General features: G+C 38.9%; 2 protein-coding genes across 2 annotated transcripts in view; both read left to right on the top strand.

Annotated features, from left to right (window-relative positions):
- The window catches only part of LOC307132875 (uncharacterized protein), a 30,291-nt gene extending 17,422 nt beyond the window's left edge, over nt 1–12,869 (top strand). Inside the window, exons 18-19 of the mRNA XM_079827465.1 lie at nt 2,014–2,172; nt 11,645–12,869. Coding sequence (XP_079683591.1) covers nt 2,014–2,172; nt 11,645–11,761 — 276 coding nt within the window. The 3' untranslated portion in view covers nt 11,762–12,869. The remainder of the gene's footprint in view (nt 1–2,013; nt 2,173–11,644) is intronic.
- Nucleotides 12,870–15,026: 2,157 nt separating this feature from the next.
- cltcl1 (clathrin, heavy chain-like 1) overlaps nt 15,027–22,500 on the top strand; it is a 78,369-nt gene continuing 70,895 nt past the window's right edge. Inside the window, 1 exon segment of the mRNA XM_079828189.1 lies at nt 15,027–15,294. Within this exon segment, the coding sequence (XP_079684315.1) occupies nt 15,253–15,294 (42 nt within the window). The 5' untranslated portion in view covers nt 15,027–15,252.

The raw sequence follows: 22,500 nt of genomic DNA on the forward strand, positions 1-22,500 counted from the left end.
ATAACATAAAAAAGCATACATTTTAATATGTTTTTATTTTATATTTTTATTTATTTTGATCTAAATGGGAATCTTGTTCTGAAATGAAGTAATAATGTAAAATAAAATAAATAAAAAAGATTAATATAAAATAACAATATATATAAATTAAGCAATAAAATACAAAATAAAAAAGTAAATATAAAAAAAAATGTTAAGATGTTTTTTATTTTTATTATTTTTATTTTATATTTTTTTCATCTGAATGGTAATGTTGTTATGTTCTGAAATTAAGCAATAAAATATATAAAAAAAATAGTTTATCATTTATTTTAATGTAAATGTTCTGAAATTAAGTAATAAAATATAAAAAAATTATATTAATATTTTATTATTTATTTATTTATTTTCATGTAAATGTTCTGAAATTAAGCAATAAAATACAAAATAAAAAAGTAAATATAAAAAATATAAAAACATTTTAACATGTTTTTTATTTTATATTTTATTTATTTTCATCTGAATGGGAAGTTTGTTATGAAATTAAGCAATAAAATATAAAAAAAAATAATATTAATATTTTATTATTTATTTTGATTTTATTTCTTTTCATGTAAATGTTCTGAAAATAAGCAATAAAATACTAAATAAAAAAGTAAATATAAAAACATTTTTAACATGTTTTTTTATGTTTTTTATTTATATATATATATATATATATATATATATATATATATATATATATATATATATATATATATATATATATATATATATATATATATATATATATATATATATATATATATATATTCATCTAAATGGGAATGTTCTGAAATTAAGCAATGAAATATAAAAAAATTAAATTCATATTTTATTTATTATTTATTTATTTTAATTTAATTTATATTCATATTAATGTTCTGAAATGAAGCAATAATAAATATATATAAAAAATGTAAATATAAAATAACGTAAAAAATACAATATTTATATAGAGGAAAGGCTCAGGATTAACAAGTTGTGTCTGTTTATGTGTGATTTGTATTTTATTGAAATGCTTCATGTTTATCACTAAATGGGAACTAACCTAAACCCTAACCATATAATGTTTAACATTTGTCATAAATTAAGACATTTTAACTCTTAGAGTCATTTTTCATTTTGAGTGTGTCCTTAAACGAGTTTAAAGGGTTAGTTCACCCAAAAATGAAAATTCTGTCATTAATTACTCACCCTCACGTCGTTCGACACCCGTCAGACCTCCGTTCATCTTCAGACACAAATGAAGATATTTTAGTGTAAATCTGATGGCTCTGAAAGGCCTCCATTGGCTCAATGCACGGTTCACTCTCAAGACCCTTAAAAGGTACTAAAGACGTCGTTACAAAGTCCATCTCACTACAGTGGCTCTACAATAACTTTATGAATCGGCGAGAATAGTTTTTGTGCGCAAAAAACCCCTAAATAACGACTTATATAGTGATGACGATTTCAAAACACGGCCTCATGAAGCTTCAAAGCGTTATGAATCAGTGAGTCGAATCATGATTCGGATCGCGTGTCAAACTGCTGAAATTTGGCGATCCAAACCGCTGATTCGACTCGCTGATTCATAACGCTTCGAAGCTTCATGAGGCCGTGTTTTGAAATCATCATCACTATATAAGTCGTTATTTAGGGGTTTTTTGTGCACAAAAACTATTCTCGCCGATTCATAAAGTTATTGTAGAGCCACTGTAGTGAGATGGACTTTGTAACGACGTCTTTAGTGCCTTTTAATGGTCTTGAGAGTGAACCGTGCCATTGAGCCAATGGAGGCCTTTCAGAGCCATCAGATTTCAACTAAAATATCTTCATTTGTGTTCTGAAGATGAACGGAGGTCTGACGGGTGTCGAACGACATGAGGGTAAGTAATTAATGACAGAATTTTCATTTTTTGGTGAACTAACCCTTTAATGGTTGTAAGTTTTACATCTGCAGTCATTTCTGACCAGTTGTGATGGTTGTGTCTGTTTTCCCTCATCACGCAGGACGGCACGTTTCTGGTCCGGTACAGTAACTCTCAGAATGACCGTCAGCCCTTCACGCTGGTCGTGCTCTACCGTCAGACCGTTTACAACATCCCTGTGCGCTTCCTGGAGGACTCGCAACACTACGCGCTGGGAAAAGATGGCAAGAAGACGGAAGAGGTAGAGGAGAGGAAGATCTGCTTCCGTCTCTGTTTGTCAAATTCACATGTATTTTGTGCAACTGTACATGTGGCTGCGTTCACGCCACGTCGTAATTACCGTAAATAGATACACTGATCGGTCTGCACAACACTCCTTAAAGGGTTAGTTCACCCAAAAATGAAATTTCTTCCATTAATGACTCACCCCAATGTTGTTCCACACCCGTAAGACCTCCGTTCATCTTCAGAACACAGTTTAAGATATTTTAGATTTAGTCCGAGGGCTTTCAGTCCTTTGAATGTAAGTGTATGCACACTTTGCTGTCCACGTCCAGAAAGGTAATGAAAACATCATCAAAGTAGTCCATATGTGACATCATTTGGTTAGTTAGACTCTTTTGAAGCGTCGACAATACATTTTGGTCCAAAAATAACAAAAACTAAGACTTTATTAAGCATTGTCTTCTCTTCCGGTTTAGTTTGAATCCGCATTCACGAGGCCACAGTGACGCTGCTGACGTAAGACGCTGTGACGTGTTATCTGGTGCGACAGAGCTTCGTTTGTAGTCTGAGGGAGACGCACGCTGTAAACAAGCTGTTCTACATTGTTTGTATTGCTATATTTTTTTTTAAATGGTGCGTAAGTGTGCATGTCCCGGATGCCCTAATCGCCAAAGATAACCAGATAACGTCACAGCGTCTTATGTCTGCAGCGTCACTGTGGCCTCGTGAACGCGGATTCAAACACAACCGGAAGAGAAGACAATGCTTAATAAAGTCTTAGTTTTTGTTATTTTTGGACCAAAATGTATTGTCGACGCTTCAAAAGAGTCTAACTAACCAAATGATGTCACATATGGACTACTTTGATGATGTTTTCATTACCTTTCTGGACGTGGACAGCGAAGTGTGCATACACTTACATTCAAAGGACTGAAAGCCCTCGGACTAAATCTAAAATATCTTAAACTGTGTTCCGAGGATCAACGGAGGTCTTACGGGTGTGGAACAACATTGGGGTGAGTCATTAATGGAAGAAATTTCATTTTTGGGTGAACTAACCCTTTAAATCTGCAGTGGTCAGGTGCCATAAGTCGCAGCTCTCAGAAAATGACACGTTTACACGTTTATATTACAAATTATAAGCACATGAAGGCTTTTTACAGTTCAGAATCGTTACAGTGATTACGACATGAACAAACAATGAATATAAGAGGAACTGTAGAGTGTGTGTGTGTATATATATATATAAATATGACACAATAGACATTCTCTTCATTACACATCCTACATTCGCTCCCTGGTTGTTTACATTCATGCATCTGGCAGACACTTTTATCCGAGGCGACTTGCATTGCATTCAAGTGTTGGGGTAACAGTTTAGGACGCAAGACCAGTAGTGAATGTGGTCATCATGAGTTTAAAAAGCTTGCAGGATGATGCTTCCCCTCTTTTCATCAGTCATTTAGTGGCTGTTTTAGCTCATGTTGGACTTTCTCCGTAGTGTTTTACTGCATTCTCAATAGAATTCAAATGGGACGCACATTTTATCATCAGCGGCGCATATGAACGGCTCGTGCAAATCTTGAAGCCTTGTTAATACTCGCCGTGTACGCGCAGCAAAAATGTGAGACCCCATTTTGCTTGACGAAAGTGTAACCAAGGCTTTTGGAGCGCGCTGGTGAACGTAACTACAGTGATTTGCACACCCCTTAATTAACCCTCTGGTGCTCTTCGGTCATTTCTGACCGGAAAATTTTATGTTTTGAAATTTTAAAAATCACTGTTTCATCGGAATGATTTGACTTTTCTAGCATTAGGTATATAAACACACAAAAAAATTGGGGTCATGATTCGAGCTTGCTAATTGGTTGTAAAAAAAAAAAAGTAGCGTTCATTGTCTTCGGTCATAAATGACCGACCATAGGAAATGAATGGGAAATCGGCAAAAACACAAAAATTCTCTGAATATTTGTGTGTACAATCTACAAATCGGCCACAATGCTGAAAAAAAGTACACAGCAGTAAAGGGGTGACACTCTAAAACATCAAGAGTGTGATTTTGACACATCCACTCACACACACACATGCACACTTATACACACACACACACACACCTATGGAAAACTGAACCTATGAACCACATTTTGAATTTTTAAAAATCACAGCTTCATCAGAATGATATGAAACTTGGTGACTTTTCCAGCATTAGGTATGTAAACACACAAACAAAGCATGCTAAGTGGTCGTAAAAAAAAAAAACTCCCACTTGTGCTCTTCGGTCAAAATGACACCATAGGAAATGAATGGGAAATCTGCAAAAACACAAATTCACAGAAAAAAATCTATATTTCTAACAAAAAAAAAAATCTAAAACTTTATAATAAATAGTCTTTGAGATTTTTTAAATATATATTCAAATCTATCAAAATCTGCCTTGAAAAAATATTTTGAAGGCCTAGTCTCTATTTTAATCTGAAATACTGCAATAAAAAAAAAATTACAAAAAAAAGTATGATTTTCAATGGCAAAAATACACCATAATTATTGCATAAATATTAAAAAATACCATCAAATCATCTCAAAATACAAAATTAAAAAGAAAAAATATTATTGAAGAAAAATAAATTGCCTTAAATAAATTAAATAAAGACAACCAATGCAACCCCTAAACGAAGAGCACCAGAGGGTTAAACAATTGGGCTTCAGTCACAGTCATATTGCACAGACAATTGATCCGTCCCCTTATAAAAGCAAGAAGTAGCGGTACGCAAGAAAAAGTGCAGGTAAGTTTAAAGGTAAAATGTAGAAGTGCCAGTTCTGTGTACCGGTGAGTACCACCCCACTTCGAGCACTGGGAGTGACCTTCCAGATCTGGAGCAGGCGCCAGCTTGCCCAGAACAACATGTCCACCCATCTCTTAGGATGCCTGTAATCCACCTCTAATACTGATCTGTAACACAGAATACTACGCACATACACAGAGACACACAGTCTCTCCAAGGTTGGAGTTGGTGAGTTCCAGCTCCAACCAGAATGCTCGCCAAAACATACAGATAACATGTGCTTCCTCTGAGAGGGACAGACTATATTCATACAATTCTTTAGTGTTTCAGTAAAAGGAAATATTAGGGATGCACCGAATGTTCGGCAACCGAGATTATTCGGCCGAAAATAGCAAAAAATTCACTTTCGGTATTCGGCCGAATAAGTGAAAAGACCGAATACATTTAACCGAACAATGACGTTTTTGACGCGATCAAGTAGAGAGGTCCTACCAGACTCTCGTTCATTTCATTTGTACAGAGTCTGGTCACTCTCCATTGACAAGCGTTAAAGGACAACTCCGGTGAAAAATGAACCTAGGGGTAATTAACACATGGTTACCGAGTAGATCGTTCTCTGGGATGCGTTTTCATGAAAATCGAATGTAAAGAGTTTTATCTCTAAAAACAGATTAGCTTATTAGATTAGCTCGGACAAACAAACAGAGTTGCTAAATCTTACAATGTACAGCTGTCAGTGTGAAAACCTTATCCCAAGATGTGTTTGGACACAGATTGTAGTGTATATCCCATCCGAATGATGGCCAAACTTTACTGATGGTTTATCAAGTTTATTGCATCGTTATTCACTCCAAAAAATCATCGTAAGAGCTGAACAAACAAAGCATAAGAAGTGCGCATTAACGTCTCATTCACAAACTCTCTCTCTCCGTTGTATTACCATTAACATACACAGCAAATTACACAAAAACACTCGTACAACTAACAGTCAACATACATATACACAGACCTTATGCCTTTTCGGGGGTGCAGTTAATAACTGGTAAACTTTGTATCTGCAAAACAACTCCGATAAACTGCGTGCGAGCTCTTCCTTTCGTTACCCGGAGACTATAATACCCATCAAAATAGAAGTTCTCCTTAGTAGGACAGATAATGTAGACCTTAAACATATCTAAAATGAAATTAATTTACATATAACCAGTTTAATATGGAGAGGCACTGAAATGTAGACCTTCGTGTTTTTGACCTACAGTGTTAACTTACATGACGTGAGAACAGTTAGTAATTTCGGTTTGTATGTTAGCAGGGACTTTAATCGTAACTTAACGAGAGTATGACAAACAGAAAATCCTCTCAGGATACCTGGAATCAGTGTTACAGTACCTCAGGCACGACATTTTAGCATTTTTGTAGCATAAACACTATCAAACCGATGAGAGCTTCGGATTTTCCAATGCATCTCTATGGCGCTGAAACATAAAGATGTCCGAGTTCCGGTCCCAGCGCAACTGATACTCAACTGCTATTGGCTCATCTGCGTTCGAGGGGAGGGGCTTACCGATAGGTCAATTATACAATATTTGGTGTAAAACCGTCTGAGTGCTGCCCTCTTAAGGTTGAACGGTGGCTACTGCAGTTGAATTTTCCTATTGGACGTTGTAGGTCATCGTGACGTATCAACGGCTCACTATCCGCGCCCCTGGCACGAGCTCACCACGCCCCCATGTTTTCCCCAATCACATGATGAGAACGGCTTCACTCCAGTGTGAACTGTCATGTTACATGAAGTAGAAACATTATGAATGAAACTTGACACATGTTTTAACATTGTAATGAAGAAAATGTGGTTAAATAATGCAGTTGTCAGTACACGTCAGGCTTTTCTTGCGATATTATTGCCGCCCGTCATGTGTAGATTTTCATACACGAGACGCGCTTTCAAACCCTGACATGCAAGTGGTTGCCGCGGTAATGAACAACAAAACCGTAACGTGCTGGCGTATATAGTCTAACTTTTATTTGAGGAACTCTGTTTATAATTGGATATTAGGTTTAAACTTATTTTCCTGCACTGCTTATTGATTCAGTTCATTTGAATGAAAATACATTGTACACTCACCTAAAGGATTATTAGGAACACCTGTTCAATTTCTCATTAATGCAATTATCTAATCAACCAATCACATGGCAGTTGCTTCAATGCATTTATGGGTGTGGTCCTGGGCTGGGTTTCCCAATAACGATGTATCTTAGCTCTAAAGAGCATGTTCTACGAGCGAAGTTACGATCGCTCGCAGCAATTCCACGTGCGTTTCCCAAAAATGTACTTAACATGAACGCGCGAGAACGCGCTCTAAGTGCTACTTAAGAGTCGCTGTCCATTTGCGAAGTTCTGAAATATAACCTTATATGGAATCGTTTCCTCTGAACGTTTCACCTACACTCTAAAAAAAAAAGGTTCTATATTGCACCAAAAATGGTTCTTGGCTCGTAATCATAGGGGAACCTTTTTTAGTGCTATATAGCACCAATTTAGGTGCTTCAGTGGTTCTTCAGCGGTTCTTCAGAGGTTCTTCAGCGGTTCTTCACCGGTTCTTTGACTAAGGTGCTATATAGCACCTCTGAAGAACCGCTGAAGAACCACTGAAGCACCAAAATTGGTGCTATATAGCACTAAAAAAGGTTCCCCTATGATTACGAGCCTTTTTTTTTAGAGTGTAATAATTGTCATCTGATGTGGATTAGCAATCAAAACACGTCTAAAGCAACTACCTACAGGCTGAGGCACTGACAAAAGGCTGAACAAAAAAAACAAAAACAAGAAAAGATACCTTTCAAAAAGACGAAATAAATATCCTCATTTAATTCAGATGTGTATTTATAATTTTTTTTGTTTGTTACCTGCCCTCATAAAAAATTTTTTTATCATAAAATCCAGTGATCATAAAGTCAGTTTCCACAAAAATATTAAGCAGCAGAACTGTTTTTTTTATCAACATTGATTATAATGAGAATATTAAAATAAAATAAATAATAAAAAAGTGTACAATAAAGTACAATCAAAACCTTATAGTATTATCACAATGCACTTGAATAAAGTTAAAGGTGTAATCTGCCGGTTGTCCTGTAGGTGACCTCATAACTCTGTCCTCTTAAGATACACTTAGAGCTTTACGATTACTCCAGAGCACTCGTAGATCTACGATAATTTTCAAGTGCTACTTAAGTTACGATGCTTTTGGGAAACAGACCTTAATATTAAGATCACTCGTACGATCGTTTTTACGATCAACTTAGGCTTACGATGCTTTTGGGAAACGCAGCCCTGGTCAAGACAATCTCCTGAACTCCAAACTGAATGTCAGAATGGGAAAGAAAGGTGATTTAAGCAATTTTGAGCTTGGCATGGTTGTTGGTGCCAGAGTATTTCACAATCTGCTCAGTTACTGGGATTTTCACGCACAACCATTTCTAGGGTTTACAAAGAATGGTGTGAAAAGGGAAAAGCATCCAGTATGCGGCAGTCCTGTGGGCGAAAATGCCTTGTTGATGCTAGAGGTCAGAGGAGAATGGGCCGACTGATTCAAGCTGATAGAAGAGCAACTTTGACTGAAATAACCACTCGTTACAACCGAGGTATGCAGCAAAGCATTTGTGAAGCCACAACACACACAACCTTGAGGCGGATGGGCTACAACAGCAGAAGACCCCACCGGGTACCACTCATCTCCACTACAAATAGGACAAAGAGGCTACAATTTGCACAAGCTCACCAAAATTGGACAGTTGAAGACTGGAAAAATGTTGCCTGGTCTGATGAGTCTGGATTTCTGTTGAGACATTCAGATGGTAGAGTCAGAATTTGGCGTAAACAGAATGAGAACATGGATCCATCATGCCTTGTTACCACTGTGCAGGCTGGTGGTGGTGGTGTAATGGTGTGGGGGATGTTTTCTTGGCACACTTTAGGCCCCTTAGTGCCAATTGGGCATCGTTTAAATGCCACGGCCTACCTGAGCATTGTTTCTGACCATGTCCATCCCTTTATGACCACCATGTCCCCATCCTCTGATGACTACTTCCACCATGTCACACAGCGCCAATCATTTCAAATTGGTTTCTTGAACATGACAATGAGTTCACTGAACTAAAATGGCCCCCACAGTCACCAGATCTCAACCCAATAGAGCATCTTTGGGATGTGGTGGAACGGGAGCTTCGTGCCCTGGATGTGCATCCAACAAATCTCCATCAACTGCAAGATGCTCTCCTATCAATATGGGCCAACATTTCTAAAGAATGCTTTCAGCACCTTGTTGAATCAATGCCACGTAGAATTAAGGCAGTTCTGGAGGCGAAAGGGGGTCAAACACAGTATTAGTATGTGTTCCTAATAATCCTTTAGGTGAATGTATGTATCTGATCTATTTTTAGTGGCATTCAGTGTAAGGTTTGACTGTTCATAGATTAGGTCAGTTCTCATTCTCTATCATCGTCGGCATCGGGAGTTAACGCAGTTTGAGCCAGCGGCTCGCATTGATAACGCTCCGGGTCTGTGTCTACAGACTCCACCCTCCTCCACTTGAGGTGAAGGTGGGGGAGAATGACCGCTCTGTTGCAAAGCTACTGGTGTCACTCCAGTCACTTTCCATCTTGGCGAGTCTGACAGCTGTCAATCAATCCGTCACTGTGGGTCTCAGGTGCACGCCCCCCCGCTCAGCCCTCGGTTCGTCCCCTCTGTCTCCGCTGAGCTCTGCCCACTTTTACAGCATTTTTCAAATATTGCCAGTGGGTGGAGTTAGGCTCTGATCAGGGGTTGAGTTACCCTTTAAATGTGTCATTGTGCACTCAGTGCTGTGGTGGAGCCGTTAGCCTACATCTGCACTTTAATAGAGCACCCTCAGTGATGTCAGAAGCACCCTCAGTGATGTCAGAAGCACCCTCAGTGATGTCAGAAGCACCCTCAGTGATGTCAGAAACACCCTCAGTGATGTCAGAAGCACCCTCAGTGATGTCAGAAGCACCCTCAGTGATGTTTTTTTTTTTAAATTAATTTTAAGTTATATTGTGCTTTGTATACTATCTACTGGGATGCTAAAAAAATGTCAGTGTTAAATACAAATGTTAAATTGTAGTTTTGTAATTTTAACTATTTAATTTATGCAATCGTGAAAAAATTGGCGGAAAAAAATTGGCGAAAAAAAAAACGAAAAACCGTGTTCGGTAATCGGCTTCGGCCAAGAATTTTCATTTCGGTGCATCCCTAGGAAATATGAAAGGAATAAAATATAATATAAAAATGAAAGACACATCAATATTTCATCTCTGGAAGCCGGGCTAAGCGATCAAGCACTGTTACTGCACTCCTGTCAGGTTAGGGATGTGTTATGCCACCAAAATGTTAACCCAGCGATTGGGTTGTTTTAACCCAGAGATTGGGTTGTGTTGATGAAAACATGAAGACCTTGTAACTTTCAGTGTCCTTCTGATGTGTTGTTCTTCCTCCTGAAAGAAGAAGGAGCCCCACTCCCCAAAGGTCTCCAAACAATTGCCCGTTTAAAAAAAGGAATATGGCGTCACACAATATGATTATCCATTTTTGGGACAAAATGTTTTAGTTAAGGGTGGCTTCAAAATATTATGCCTAAACTTTTAGTCAAGCAGACTCAAAAGTAGACATCTGGGTTATCAATATATGATTGAATAAACATAAAATTAATTCATTTTTTTGTTTTTATTCAAAATCACTGAAAATTGTGCAAAAATGAAAGATTAATCCCATGAATGCTCTGTATGTTCATATATAACAGCACTTTCTGAACAATATCGCCAAAGTTTTTGACATATTTATTTATAATTTACTTAAAGGATTAGTTCACCCAAAAATGAAAATTCTCTCATTAATTACTCACCCTCATGTCGTTCGACACCCGTCAGACCTCCGTTCATCTTCAGACACAAATGAAGATATTTTAGTGTAAATCTGATGGCTCTGAAAGGCCTCCATTGGCTCAATGCACGGTTCACTCTCAAGACCCTTAAAAAGTACTAAAGACGTCGTTACAAAGTCCATCTCACTACAGTGGCTCTACAATAACTTTATGAATCGGCGAGAATAGTTTTTGTGCGCAAAAAAACCCTAAATAACGACTTATATAGTGATGACGATTTCAAAACACGGCATCATGAAGCTTCGAAACGTTATGAATCAGTGAGTCGAATCAGCATAACGACGTCTTTAGTACCTTTTAAGGGTCTTGAGAGTGAACCGTGCATTGAGCCAATGGAGGCCTTTCAGAGCCATCAGATTTCAACTAAAATATCTTCATTTGTGTTCTGAAGATGTACGGAGGTATTACGGGTGTCGAACGACATGAGGGTGAGTAATTAATGACAGAATTTTCATTTTTGGGTGAACTAACCCTTTAACTTTGACACATTGGACCAAAAAAAGGCCAAGTCATGTCAACCACCCAGCTGCAGTTTGCAGTTTTTTGCCAAATAATTTTGTCAGATAAATACCTTAACTGAGTTTCATGTTTCGTTCTTCCCTTCCCAAAAATCTTAAATATTTTCCTAATATATTGATGGTTTAATCCGACTTGTTGGGTCATCAAAACAAATATCACCTCTGGACACTACAATAAAGGAAGTTACAGCAAATATTAGGCAGTTCTGATAATCTCCATCTTTGTGTTCCAGCTCTTCGGCAGTTTGCAGGAGATGATCTCCCATCACATGAAGAACCCGCTTCTGTTGATCGACCGTAAGAGTCAAGCTAAACACAGCACGCTCCTCTCTCACGCCGCGCGGCCCTAACCTGGCCCTCACTTATTTATGCCATCAGGATGTGTGTGTTCATGTTTGGGGTTTTATATGTGGTGTGTCTATGTAACTCTCACATGTATAATGTTTACAGGGAAACTTGTCTTAGTGTAAAATAGTTTGAATAAGGGGGATCATGACTTTTCTGACAATCACACAAACATGATTACAATCAAAATGACTTCATGTCAGTGTTGTGAAGCTATAATAGAACATATAACAGTTTTTAAATGTATTTATGATACTATGATTTTCATATTAATGCATACAAGCTACTGTACATACACTCAAAAAGATAACTTTCCATGTTTTAATTACATTAATTCAAAAAATAGCTTTTGAGTGCACTTACAAAACATTTTACAAGATTTTATTGGCTAGCCAGAATATGGTTTTGTTACATCCATGGCATGCCTAGAGTAGATTTTTTTTATTAAAACTATTTTAATAGTTGTTAGTAGGTCCTCACCCCAAGCACATGCTCTACACTTCTCCACAATGGTAACCTCCAAAAGCACTAACATAACACAAACTTTTAAATACCAACATAACAAAACATTAAGCATTAAAAAGTATCTCAATTTTCTCATCTTGTTAAAAATGCATCAAATTGCACTTTATTTAAACATTTACTCTCCGAATTCGGCCCCTTTGCAAAGCATGATGGGAAGTGAAAGTCTTATTTCTTTGGGTTACTTGATTGAAACATGTTGTTTCAAAATGAAAACATCAAGTTATGTCAAAGAGTAACGGTTTTAAGTCAGTTTAACATGAATCAATTACATTTGAACCAGAAACCTAATATAATGGTGTTAAATCAAGATGAATTGCTAAATAAAGTGAACAGCATCATAAATCTTTTTTTTTTTGAGTGTATCCAAAACCGTGGCAATAACATGACACTTTTTAATAGAGAGATCATGAAACTTCTGTTCATATACCATGGTATTTATGGGCATGTCAAGGAATATTATGGTATGTTTCTATTATATTTGTTTTATTGCATGCTTGTGTTTAATGTTTAAAGCTGTTATCAGTAACTAAAAACATTTCTTGAAATAAACTGTTAAATAAAATAAAGGTAACTGTCCTTGTTACATGTACGTATTGTAGTAATAACAGTAAAGTATGCATATTTACATGCAACTAACCCTAAACCAAAGCCTACAGTACACTCAAGTTTTATAGAAACTAGAATAAAAAAGATTTATGCATTTAATTTAAAAGTAAAATTCCATTTCATCCACATATTATAAATAAGAATTTTAAATGTGTAATTTTTTTTTGTACATTTTGTTTATTATTAATCATTAAAAAGATAAAAGTTAAAGTTGATACAAAATGTTTTATTAATTTAAAATTCGTAATTCATAATATGAATATGCAAGGTTTATTATTCAATTTGATGGAATTTTACTATTAATTGAAATGCGTAAATGTTGAAAAAAGGCTTAAACTGTAGTTAATTAATATGACTTAGTTATTATATGTACAATTACACATTCACAAGGTAACCAAAATAAACACTTTCAGTTAAATATATCAGATATGTTAACAAATTATATTTTTTCAGAAAATATTTTAGCTATTTGCCAAATTAATATTTTATAGTTTTAGTTTAGTTTAAGAACTTAAATGACTTAAAAGCTAAAAATTAAATAATAAATAAAACTACTAAAGTTGACAAAACCACACAATTACTAAAACTAAAATTGTAAATATAAATATTAATCTAAATGTTAAGAAATAATATTTTTCAGTAAATATTTTAGCTATTTGCCAAATTAATATTTTATAGTTTTAAAGTACTTAAATTACTTAAAGGCTACAAATGAAATAATAAATAATAAAAATAAAATTGATTATAATACAAATTATAATACAAAACTATTACTAAAACTGTACATTTAAAAATAAATATTAATATAAATAAATGTTAACAAATAATATTTTTTCAGTAAATATTTGATCTACTTGCCAAATTAATATTTGTATTATTAATATTAATATTAATATATTTTATAGTTTATTTAAGTACTTAAATTACTTAAAAGCTAAAAATTAAAGAATAAATAAAACTACTAAAGCTGACAAAACCACACAATTAACTAAAATTGTAAATATTAATATTAATCTAAATGTTAAGAAATAATATTTTTCAGTAAATATTTTAGCTACTTGCCAAATTAATATTGTTTTAGTTTAGTTAAAGTACTTAAATTACGTAAGAGCTAAAAATGAAATAATAAATAATAAAAATAGATTATAATAAAAAACAATTACTAAAACTAAAATGGAATATAAATATAAATGAATATAAATGTTAACAAATAATATTTTTCAGTAAATATTTTAGCTATTTCCCAAATTAATATTTTATAGTTTTAATTTAGTTTAAGTACTTAAAAGCTACAAATGAAATAATAAATAATAAAAATAAAATAGATTATAATAAAATAATTACTAAAACTAAAATGGAATATAAATATAAATGAATATAAATGTTAACAAATAATATTTTTCAGTAAATATTTTAGCTATTTCCCAAATTAATATTTTATAGTTTTAATTTAGTTTAAGTACTTAAAAGCTACAAATGAAATAATAAATAATAAAAATAAAATAGATTATAATAAAATAATTACTAAAACTAAAATGGAATATAAATATAAATGAATATAAATGTTAACAAATAATATTTTTTCAGTAAATATTTTAGCTACTTGCCAAATTAATTTAAAGTTTTAGTTTAAGTACTTAAATGATTTAAAAGCTAAAATTTTAATTATATATATATATATATATATATATATATATATATATATATATATATATATATATATATATATATATATATATATATATATATATATATAATAAAATGAATAAAGCTGACAAAACCAAACTATTACGAAAACTAAAATTGTAAATACAAAAATATGAATATAAATTATAACAAATACTATATAAGTGATACTCCTATAGCAGTGGTTTAATGCCCTGTGCGGTGCTGTTGTTCCTGCACTGAGTGAGTGTGCAGAAATAGACCCCAGTATTTTTGGGGGTGGGGGGGGGGTGAGTTCCTGCTGTCACATGTTTGTCTCGAGCGGAGGGGTACACGAGACCCCTCACACAGTCCCTTCAGCCGCAAACTCCTGCGTTTCACAGCTATATACCTCACACAGCTCCTGTGAGAGAGAGTGTGTTTACAGCATCCGCGCCGCAGGACTGGAGTTTCTCCCTCATTCAGCTCGGATCAGTGCGCGCGGGTCTACTTTCTCACGCGGAGGAGTCCGGCGGCGCTCCGAGAAGTTGCCTGGAGTGAATCTGACCGGCTGAAGAAAGAGAGATTCCCGATCATTCGAGGAATATCCGCGTCTAACGGGACACACAACTCGGAGGAACAGAACACAAACACAACTCTTCATCTGCGCCTCCTCCTCCTCCTCCTCCTCGTCGTCCTCCTCTCCTCTCAGTGCTGGAGAATGGCGCAGATTTTACCCATCCGCTTTCAGGAGCATCTGCAGGTAAAAACCGCACAAACACACACGCAACATTCGTGGTTGTCCGCTCGAGCCGTCAAAACTGTAAACACGCAACTATGTAGCAGCGGCCTCGCCCGCGCGCTGCGCTCGTGCACACGCACAAGTTACATACTTGATACATGCGTGACATTTAAAAGAATACGGAGTTGCGTTGCATACACACGCTTAAAAGAACGATGGCAAATAAACCCTTACACTGTGACATCGCGAGATGTCGTGTTAGAATGACATTTGAATGAATCCTTCCCTCCTGGAAGGTTTTGTTTTTCTTTGCATAGCTAAAATGTTACACATTTGCAAAATACTGTAGTTACATGCAAGTTTTTTAGTCACACTTAGGGTCCAATTCTCACTTTTGACTACGACTTTTAACTACGTACTGCTTAGTAAGGTAGTTATGTTTAGATATTGGTGGGATTATGGATGTAGAATATGATCATGCATTAATAAGTGCTAATAAACAGCCGATATCCTAGTAATATGCATGCTAATAAACAACTAGTAAGAATTGGACCCTAAACTAAAGTGTTACCATTTTATTTGTTGATTGAATTGATATTACTTTGAAAGTTTTCCACATTTGTGATCACATTTTTTGCCTTCCACTTCATCAGTGTTTTCACGTGTTATTACATGTAGTAATATGAACTCAACGTCACACACAAATTAGAAATAGTTTCACACCGCATGTACACAAATGTTTGACATTTTATGCCAGTACACAGTTGCATGATGGGAATTGCCACTGTGACAAAGCCCTATGTTGCATGGCATGCTAAATAATATCTTACTGTAGTGGAATAATACATCATCAGGATCAGTATCGGCCGATAAAAGCTATTATTTTCACTGTCGGCCATCAGACAAATGTTTAAAAACAGCCGATGATGAGGGCTGATGGTATCCTGTCAATCAAAAGGGTGCGGATAAAACCATAGACTGTGAAAAATATGGACGTAGTGTCCGTGACGCCACCCATAGGATTCTGAAGAGCAGTTTGAGGTTACGACTAACAGACAGCAGACAAACGGCAATCCACCTGTCACTCAAAGTGGCCACGCCCTTAATTATGCAGAACTTTAAGGCTTTATAATTTAAACGAATGAGTTATAAAAATAATTCACCCCCCTCACAGTCGTCATGAAGGGCAAAATTAGCCGTATAGACCAAAAGCACAGTTTGTCCCAGACTGTAAACATGTGTTCTTCTGCTGTAAAGTTGGGCATTTTAACATGAGCTCAATGAGATTCTGCTCCTTCTGGAGTCTGTCTCTAGTGGCCAGTCCATGAACTGCAGTTTAACTCACTTCCGTATCGGCTTCAAGAGAAACTGCTGCTTGGGAAAAACGTGTCCAACTGCAACTCGTACTGTGTGTTAACATGTCTCATGTTTAATTTAGGGCAAGATAACGCAACAATAGGACATTAACAGTTAAAAAATGGCTCTATTTGATGCAATGATTCAAGCCAGGGTTGCCAGATCTGCAGGTGTTCCCTACACTAAACATTATTTGAAGTACGCCTCTCATCCAATAATCGCAAATAGCACTGTGCTTTGTTACTTCTAAAAAGAAACAAAGTGTCTTCGTTCAAATTCTGTCAGTTTTACCACGAAATCCAAACGCTGCAATGCAATGCCGTTTTGACGTGACAGATCGCTGTAGTTATATCTCGAAAAACATGCATGAATATCAAAAGGTATGTTAAAAGATACTACAACTTACCAAAATCTGTATCGTGTCTCAATCAGTGTTTCGACTGCGGAAAGAAGTCCATTAAACAGCTTGTGAACAATAGGTCACTTATCATTGTATTTAGCCTACCTCAGGAAAGTCATCCGATTAGTATATCGGGTCGATATTTGCGATTTTTACATGTATCGGCATCGGCCGATACAAGGCTGCTGCGTTCGCCGATATTTTTTTTAAGAGATTAAGTTAAGTTCACCTAAGCATTAAATGACTAGGTTGTAAATAGTTTTAAAAGTATAAAAGTTTTAAGTATAGTACAGTCACTTTATTATGATGCTTGCTTGTTGATAATGTGCGCAATAGTGTAATTATTTTATTTATGCTTAAATATTTATTTTCAGAATTTAGTTTCACCACTGAACTCTTTTTTTTTCTTGTTCTACCTCACCTGTTTTTACTATTTGTTAAATAAAAAAAATGTATTAGTTCAATAAAATTGTTATCATCATGATCATTGTGTCATTTTTATGATGTAAATTGAGGGAGCAAAAGCAGTATCGGCTCCAAATATCGGCTCAAGAAAATCGGCAGCCCGTATCGGTCATCGGCTAAGGCTGATGAAACAAATCGGTATCGGCATCGGCACTAAAAAAAATCCATATCGGTTGATCCCTACATCCGATGTTCACAGTTATAAAGCAATAAAGCAATAAAGAAACACTCGAGAGGAGCTGTTTACTGTGAATTATACTCTGATCAAGCATAACACGGTGAAGTGAATAACACTGATGATCTCTTCATCTCCTGTTAGTGGGTGGAGTATATTAGGCAGCAAGTGAACATTTTGTCCTCAGAGTTGATGTGTTAGAAGCAGGAAAGATGGGCAAGCGTAACGCCGCGTTCACACCAAACATGAATAGAGCGTCAGGAGGGGTTGACGTGCGTCTTGAGGTCCTGCGGCGCGAGAGACGCGTTTCGCGTGGCGTGACGGACGCGATTCCGCCTCATTCGCATGAATGACGCAAATTTGACGCGAATTGAGCGTCTTATGCGAGTGGTGCTTTCTGTGCGTTCACGCGTTTGAAGCGAATTCGCGTCTGACGCCCGAGTTGAAAATTTTTAACTTTGGCGTCAATTCGCGCCGCGATAACCAATCAGGAGCCTGCTCGCTGCGGTCACGTGGTAAAGTGACGTGATGAGAAACCTGCATCATTTATAAATGCTACTATTGTGTCACAAAATGTAGTTTAAGACTTTTTCAGGTGAGAATGTAGTTGTTTAAAGCTCAAATCTGTGGTTTATTTATAAAGAGAGCGCCTATTTAAAAAAAATAATCTTGCATTTTTGGAGTTGTGAGCTCCAGTGGATCAGCGGCGCTCAGCGCTCATTAACCCCAGCGAGAGCAGCCTTTCCTCGGCCAGTCCTTCTGCCGTCTGCCGCTGGCTCTGATGTCCTGTCCTGGTTCATCTTGTGTGGATCTAACGGCCGATCTTTGCTCTCATGAATCTATAATTTATTGTCTGCCAAATCGTTTTGACTGAGGGCAAAGAGAAGTTTCATAACTTTATTTTTTAAGGATATTAAATACACATGCAGTGAAGATAATGTAGGAGTTGCCTGGACCACATTTGTGTGGCTATTAATGTTTAATATATATTTTTAATGAAAATGAAAAGAGGCAGAGTGGTGTTTTATGACATATTTCTCCTGGAGCGCCTTGAACACACGTCTATTTCGCTTCAAACACTCGATTTATACGCGCGTCCAGTTCGCTTTGGATTCAAAATGTTCAAGCGTCCAACTAGACGCGATTTTGACGCTCTATTCGCGTTTGGTGTGAAGCAGCATAAGGATTTGAGCGAGTTTGGCAAGGGCCAGATTGTGACGGCTAGACGACTGGGTCAGAGCATCTCCAAAACTGCAGCTCTTGTGGGGTGTTCCCGGTCTGCAGTGGTCAGTCTCTATCAAAAGTGCTCCAAGGAAGGACCAGTGGAGAACCGGCCACAGGGTAATGAAGGACCAGTGGAGAAACAGCCACAGGGTCATGAAGGACCAGTGGAGAACCGGCCACAGGGTCATGAGGGACCAGTGGAGAACCGGCCACAGGTTCATGAAGGACCAGTGGAGAACCGGCCACAGGGTCATGAAGGACCAGTGGAGAACCGGCCACAGGGTCATGAGGGACCAGTGGAGAACCGGCCACAGGGTCATGAAGGACCAGTGGAGAACCGGTCACAGGGTCATGAAGGACCAGTGGAGAACCGGCCACAGAGTCATGAGGGACCAGTGGAGAACCGGCCACAGGGTCATGAGGGACCAGTGGAGAACCGGCCACAGGGTCATGAAGGACCAGTGGAGAACCGGCCACAGAGTCATGAAGGACCAGTGGAGAACCGGCCACAGGGTCATGAAGGACCAGTGGAGAACCGGCCACAGAGTCATGAGGGACCAGTGGAGAACCGGCCACAGGGCCATGAAGGACCAGTGGAGAACCGGCCACAGGGTCATGGAGGAACAGTGGAGAACCGGCCACAGGGTCATGAAGGACCAGTGGAGAACCGGCCACAGGGTCATGAAGGACCAGTGGAGAACCAGCCACAGGGCCATGAAGGACCAGTGGAGAACCGGCCACAGGGTCATGGAGGAACAGTGGAGAACCGGCCACAGAGTCATGAAGGACCAGTGGAGAACCGGCCACAGGGTCATGAAGGACCAGTGGAGAACCGGTCACAGGGTCATGGAGGAACAGTGGAGAACCGGCCACAGGGTCATGAGGGACCAGTGGAGAACCGGCCACAGGGTCATGAAGGACCAGTGGAGAACCGGTCACAGGGTCATGAAGGACCAGTGGAGAACCGGCCACAGAGTCATGAGGGACCAGTGGAGAACCGGCCACAGGGTCATGAGGGACCAGTGGAGAACCGGCCACAGGGTCATGAAGGACCAGTGGAGAACCGGCCACAGAGTCATGAAGGACCAGTGGAGAACCGGCCACAGGGTCATGAAGGACCAGTGGAGAACCGGCCACAGAGTCATGAGGGACCAGTGGAGAACCGGCCACAGAGTCATGAAGGACCAGTGGAGAACCGGCCACAGGGTCATGAAGGACCAGTGGAGAACCGGCCACAGGTTCATGAAGGACCAGTGGAGAACCGGCCACAGGGTCATGAGGGACCAGTGGAGAACCGGCCACAGGGTCATGAAGGACCAGTGGAGAACCGGTCACAGGGTCATGAAGGACCAGTGGAGAACCGGCCACAGAGTCATGAGGGACCAGTGGAGAACCGGCCACAGGGTCATGAGGGACCAGTGGAGAACCGGCCACAGGGTCATGAAGGACCAGTGGAGAACCGGCCACAGAGTCATGAAGGACCAGTGGAGAACCGGCCACAGGGTCATGAAGGACCAGTGGAGAACCGGCCACAGAGTCATGAGGGACCAGGGGAGAACCGGCCACAGAGTCATGAAGGACCAGTGGAGAACCGGCCACAGGGTCATGAAGGACCAGTGGAGAACCAGCCACAGGGCCATGAAGGACCAGTGGAGAACCGGCCACAGGGTCATGGAGGAACAGTGGAGAACCGGCCACAGAGTCATGAAGGACCAGTGGAGAACCGGCCACAGGGTCATGAAGGACCAGTGGAGAACCGGCCACAGGGTCATGAAGGACCAGTGGAGAACCGGCCACAGGGTCATGAAGGACCAGTGGAGAACCGGCCACAGGGTCATGGAGGACCAGTGGAGAACCGGCCACAGGGTCATGGAGGACCAGTGGAGAACCGGCCACAGGGTCATGGAGGACCAGTGGAGAACCGGCCACAGGGTAATGAAGGACCAGTGGAGAACCGGCCACAGGGTCATGAAGGACCAGTGGAGAACCGGCCACAGGGTCATGGAGGACCAGTGGAGAACCGGCCACAGGGTCATGGAGGAACAGTGGAGAACCGGCCACAGGGTCATGGAGGACCAGTGGAGAACCGGCCACAGGGTCATGGAGGACCAGTGGAGAACCGGCCACAGGGTCATGGAGGACCAGTGGAGAACCGGCCACAGGGTCATGAAGGAACAGTGGAGAACCGGCCACAGGGTCATGGAGGACCAGTGGAGAACCGGCCACAGGGTCATGGGCGGCCGAGGCTCATTGATGCCCGTGTGGTCCGATCAAACAGACGAGCTACTGGAGCTCAAACTGCTCAAGAAGTTAATGCTGGTTCTGATAGAAAGGTGTCAGAACACACAGAGCATCTCAGTTTGTTGTGTATGGGGCGGCACAGCCGCTGACCAGTGCCCATGCTGACCCCTGACCTCCGCCCAAAGCACTAACAGTGGCACGTGAGCATCAGAACTGGACCACGGAGCAATGGAAGAAGGCGGCCTGGTCTGATGATCACGTGTTCTTCTACATCACGTGCATTGCCTTGTCTGTGTGTGTGTGTGTGGCTTACCTGGGGAACACATGGCACCAGGTGCACTATGGGAAGAAGGCAAGCCCGGGGAAACCTTGCCATCCATGTGGATGTTACTTAAATTTACCATCGGTGCATCTCTATATTAGGATGACACAATGCAACGTTATAATGGCACAGTTGTTCATACAATTTCACAGTTTCTGAAAGTTGTTGTTGGAACCGATTTGTGGGTTGTTCATTTCCCCACCAGATTTGATTGAGATGTATGGATGCCATCTGTGTCTCTGTTTCCTCCGCACTGCATTAGTCAGATTACTCTTCCTCACAGATGGAGATATTCAGCACGTGCCGTCATGTGTGGTTTAAAACATACTTCGGATAGGACCGCAACATGGGACAGTGCTGGGGCAAATATCGTGTAGTGTATTCCAGCCTTAAAGGGATAGTTCACCCAAAAATGAAAATTAGCCAATAATTTACTCACCCCCAAGTCATCCTAGGTGTGTATGACATTCTTCTTTCAGACGAATAAAATCTGAGTTATATTACAAAAGTCCAGGCTAATCCAAGCATTAGAATTGGATTAATAGTTGCTTTGTTTTTGAAGTCCATAAAAAGTGCATCTGTCCATCATATAACTGCTCCACACAGCTCTGGGGTGTTAATAAAGGCCTTCTGAAGCGAATCGACGCGTTTGTGTAAGAAAAATATTCATATTTATAACTTTATCAAGTAAACTTTCGACCGATCGCCTTCCCTGTTTAATTTATGGAAAAATTGTTGAAAGTTCCCCTGCCGATCGAAGGACTAATGCGACCCCAGAGCTGTGTGGAGCAGTTATATGATGGACAGATGCACTTTTTTATGGACTTCAAAAACAAAGCAACTATGAATCCAATTCTAATGCTTGGATTAGCCTGAGTTTTGTAATATAACTCAGATTTTATTCGTCTGAAAGAAGAATGTCATTTACACCTCGGATGACTTGAGGGTGAGTAAATTATGGGCTAATTTTCAGTTTTGGGTGAACTATCCCTTTAAGCCTATGTCATCCGCCTTCTCATCTCCTGCATTGAAATGTGTGTTTTC

Source organism: Gobio gobio (assembly GCF_949357685.1).
Source record: "Gobio gobio genome assembly, chromosome: 10".
Taxonomy (NCBI): Eukaryota; Metazoa; Chordata; class Actinopteri; order Cypriniformes; family Gobionidae; genus Gobio; species Gobio gobio.